Source organism: Hippocampus comes, unplaced genomic scaffold (genome assembly GCF_001891065.2).
Source record: "Hippocampus comes isolate QL1 unplaced genomic scaffold, H_comes_QL1_v1.1 scaffold328, whole genome shotgun sequence".
Taxonomy (NCBI): Eukaryota; Metazoa; Chordata; class Actinopteri; order Syngnathiformes; family Syngnathidae; genus Hippocampus; species Hippocampus comes.
This window is the reverse complement of record NW_017841881.1, coordinates 175265-179544: the sequence shown is the minus strand read 5'-3', so window position 1 is coordinate 179544 and position 4280 is coordinate 175265. Positions and strand designations below refer to the sequence as shown.

The window sequence follows — 4280 nt, the reverse complement described above, 5'->3', positions numbered from 1 at the left end:
TAATGCAATACGTTTCAGCTTTAAAAAGAAATAAGGAAAAAAAAAGCTCAGAAGCTAGCCGTCACAGTGAAATTTCGAAAGAGTACTGCAAGCAAGCAAAAACGAAAACAATGTGGAGGTTAAATTAAAATGAAAAGAGCACCCGTCTCCATAAAAACAGTCATGTCTATTCAAATCAAAGCTATATTGTAGAAGCCAGCTATTCAAGAGGGGTCAGGATCAACCGCGAATAGCGAGTTACGTTGAGCCTTACATGTCGGAATTTTACATTTTACAATTAAGTGGTTATTTCTTTCCATACCCTGTTGCGTCACGGCTAACTCTAGCATCGATGTTAGCCAAAAAAGGGAACGAGTCCTTCGGTTTACAAGTCCTCGAGTCCTTTTAGGGAAAACTAAAACAAGTTGAAACGTTGACCTCAGCAGTCAAAATGGCTCATTTTAATTCTTCAATTAATATCAGTTATTTTTCTAAAGCGGGGAAGCATTGCACCGTCAGTTACGTTTAGCCTTACATGTCGGAATTTTACATTTTACAATTAAGTGGTTACAGTATTTCCTTCCACACCCTGTTGCGTCACGGCTAACTCTAGCATCGATGTTAGCCAAAAAAGGAACGAGTCCTTCGGTTTACAATTCCTCGAGTGCTTTTAGGTTAAAGTAAAACAAGTTGAAACGTTAAAATGGCTCATTTTAATTCTTCAATTAATCTCAGTTATTTTTCTAAAGCGGGGAAGCACTGCACCGTCGCGGCTGAAGCAAGTTATCAATGTTAGCCATTGAACAGTTTAAGTACTTTCGCTTCAAATGGCGGCTCTTTTTGTGGAGTAAACGACAAACAAAAAGTAAACTACACGTTATATACACAAACATAAATATAAAAGATAGCTACAGACTGTTTATGTCGTCCTTACCTTGGTTCGCCATTGCCGTTTCCTACCAATAGTAGGCTAAGGTAACTGCCAAGCACCTGATTGGTCCTTTCTGGGGGTGGTCAATTAAGGCTCAAATTGAATTAAATTTGTACATATTGCTTCACCTTGCATCTCCCTCGAAAATAGGAGTGAAATGGTACCTGGAAGCACAGAGCAATAAAATTATATCAGCTGTTCATGTTGGTTGGCCTTCAAGACAAAACTGTAACCTCACAAAGACAAAAACCAAGCATGAAGATGAACTCTTTATTTTAATCTTTGTTGGCTGTCAGTTTACAACATGTGCACAACATCTTTTTGGGTCCAAGCAGACAATAACATGTATGTAGGCTCATTAAATGGTCAAAAAAAACAAAACAAACAATCACGCCCAGTAGCTCAGTTGGTCTTTTTAAGTGCATTAAGCTTCCATGGTTTCGCAGTGGTGTTTTTACTGGGTGATGCCGATGACGCCGCAAGCCAGACGTCCGCCGGCGTTACCCGTCTTTAAGCTCTCCTCGTTGTTACCTCTGCCCAAGTCGTCTGCCTTCTCGTGGATCTGAAACACAGGACATTTAATGCAAACTCAAATCAAGTTCTGCGCACCAACGCAAAGGGTAAGATTACTTACCACCATGGTTCTGCCAATAATTGAGTTTGGGCCGGTGAGGGAGATCACACTGTCTGTGATGTCGATTTTGGCCACCTTATCAGCACCCGCGGTCACGTTGCCCAGGTCGCCGACATGCCTGTTCAAGCATTTTAAGACAAAACTCAGTGAACCTCCAATTGACAAAACCATTGGCAGATGGTGTAATATGACTAGTGGTGTTGGCTGCCAGGAAAGCAGGTGACTTTTCAAAGACAAATCACCAAAAGGCAATCAGCGGAGGGCACAATACAACCACTTGCCGAAATGGGCTTCCGTCAAAAATGAAAGCGGAAAAGAGAACCTAAACAAGAAGAGTGATGCTTCAAAAATCTCTCCACAACTGATTCACAACATAATCAGAAAAGGGTGCAGTTGTAACAGACCTGACGAGTCCTACTAGAGTCAGCTGCCAATTAAAAAAAAAAACAAAAAAACCTTAACTACTCAATTAGAAGAGAGACACGCGTTAAACCAGAAGAAATATAAATTTTAATCCTTTCCTTCAGTAGATAAAGTACAGCCTCTGAAACGTACATCAGTACAACTATTTACAACACGTCATCCACAAACCTAAAAATGTGCCAATTCCAATTTGACAAAGCACAGAGTAGAAAGTACAGCAATAAAAATGTGTCAGATTAGTAAAAACTCGACAGACTACTCAAGCACAGGAATAAAAGGATCGTTCCTGATTTGCTTCCCACCACTGGGAACACGACATACCTATCTGGATCGTTCGGACCGGCGTGATTTTTCTGGAGCGGGTTGAAGTGAGGGCCAGCACTGATACACCCTGGACAAGAAAAACAAGCCGTGTACTCATGTGACATTCTCTATTAAAAGGGAGAACATGCATCCATTGTCCATTATCGCCGACCGTTCGTGTTGTCTCCAAAGGTGTGGACGTGGAAGCCGTGCTCGCCTGGTGTGAGGCCATCAATTTGTCCCGTCAGCTTCACAGGGCTGAACTCGCTCTGACGTTTCAAGAACAGCAGCAACACAAGACCCGTCAAGGCCAGATGACAAACCGCCACGCCAAACAAAAACCACCCAATGAACAGAATTTTGGAGGAGGGGAGAAAAAAAAACTGGAAAAGCTTGATGTTTAGTTTTAAACACCAGCTGTCAATCAACCCGTGTGACTGACAAGGTGTCAATCATTTGCTGCACAGTCTTTGGTCATTAGCACCCATCGCAGCCTTTTGCACTGCTCAGTCAGCTTTGATGACCATTTAAAAACAATAGTTAAAAACAAACAAAAAATAAAAATAGACGTTCCATGTTTGCTGGGCAAGACGAGTAAACCAAAGCAACTCAAAATCGAAACTATCGGCTTTTTGTATCGATCCTATTGCCGTTCGCTGATGTAGCCTGTAAACAGGACGGCAGTTTGAGCGATACAAACTGGCCGTGACTCAGCACTTTGTCTGTGCGGGTCACACCTAAAAACACTTTCCCTTACACTAAATGGGTGATCATTTATTTTGGGTACAATGACGTTTTTAAGCGAAAACGCAACTCGTATGTCCGATTTATGCAACAGGCGAGGAGATGCCGGTCAATCATTAATCCTTCGGCGTGCAAAGGTTAAATGAAGCCAATTGATTTTTTCAAGCATACTACATACATTGCAATGACCGCGTTTAAAGCGTTCGCCTGAAGGATAATTGCACATGTTGGGCAATGACGTCGTATTTTCGGCTAGGTAAAGATAAACTGAATTAATAGGCAGTGGGTTATTAGAAGTAAACTTTTACTATATTTGACGGAAAGTGTTCGCTATGTGAAGAATTCAAGTAGCAAAAAGTGCGACTGAACATAAACAAAGTAGCGTTAAAATGAATAACTGAGCTAGCTTAGCACAAGCTCCGACGCACCGCGAACTTTACTTGAGCACGATAAAATGCTCTTTTAATTTCCTTTAGCTGTCACAAGAATTACCTCCTGCTGGAAATACACCGTTCCGCTGGTTTCACCGGTTCCTCTCAGCACACAAACGGCTTTAAGCGCCATTTTGTTCGAGATAGTTTGCTGCATGGCGATTCGGACGTCGGTGCAAACGAGTCAGGGCCAACTGCTGCACGAACAGAGTCAACCAAGCTCAACTAGCAGTCTGAATTGGGCGGGTGCTCCTGGCAGCCAATCAGCGGCACCCCACTGCCTCTCCTCCCATGTCTGATTGGCCGTTTTGTGTATATGTAAATATAACCGGAAGCTAGTGACAGAACGTCAACATTTTATTTTAAATTGTGATTAGAGAACAATTCAATTTACAGACACGAATATTGATGGAAACAAAGCATATAAAATATGTTAAATTCAAATATAGAAATGCATACAGCTTCACAAACTTCTTGAAACAAGCCAGGCAGTCCTATCTGCTCGATAAAGTCAAATGCCTTGAAAATTAAGTAGAAGTAGTCAAGAAGATCTCAGGAACCGAATTTTATTGGAAATATGTCTGCTGGGCATAAAGTCTGATTGTGTCACTTTAACTCTCCTGGCTAATACGGAAGCAACCATTTTACACTCATTATTGACGGAGCATCAGTTAGTTCTTTGTACACATGAATTTACAAGTCATGCATTCTGTGTAGTTCATTAGTTTATTTACCAAAATACCAAATTAACCCACAAGGCAAAAAGTTGCAACAAAAGTTGTTTTTTTTGGGGGGGGTACTGTGAACCAATGCTTTGCTGTATTTTTATTCTTAC

At 41.4% G+C, this 4280-nt stretch overlaps 1 protein-coding gene across 1 annotated transcript; it reads right to left on the bottom strand.

Moving 5' to 3' along the window:
• Nucleotides 1–1166: 1166 nt before the first annotated feature.
• Nucleotides 1167–3666, bottom strand: sod1 (superoxide dismutase 1, soluble). The gene is made up of 5 exons (XM_019859598.1): nucleotides 3507–3666; nucleotides 2443–2539; nucleotides 2289–2358; nucleotides 1545–1662; nucleotides 1167–1472 (listed from the first exon to the last, which is right to left on the bottom strand). The coding sequence occupies exons 1-5, from the start codon at nucleotides 3600–3602 to the stop codon at nucleotides 1365–1367; spliced, it is 489 nt and encodes a 162-aa protein (XP_019715157.1). The 5' UTR covers nucleotides 3603–3666; the 3' UTR covers nucleotides 1167–1364.
• Between the last annotated feature and the right edge of the window lie 614 nt (nucleotides 3667–4280).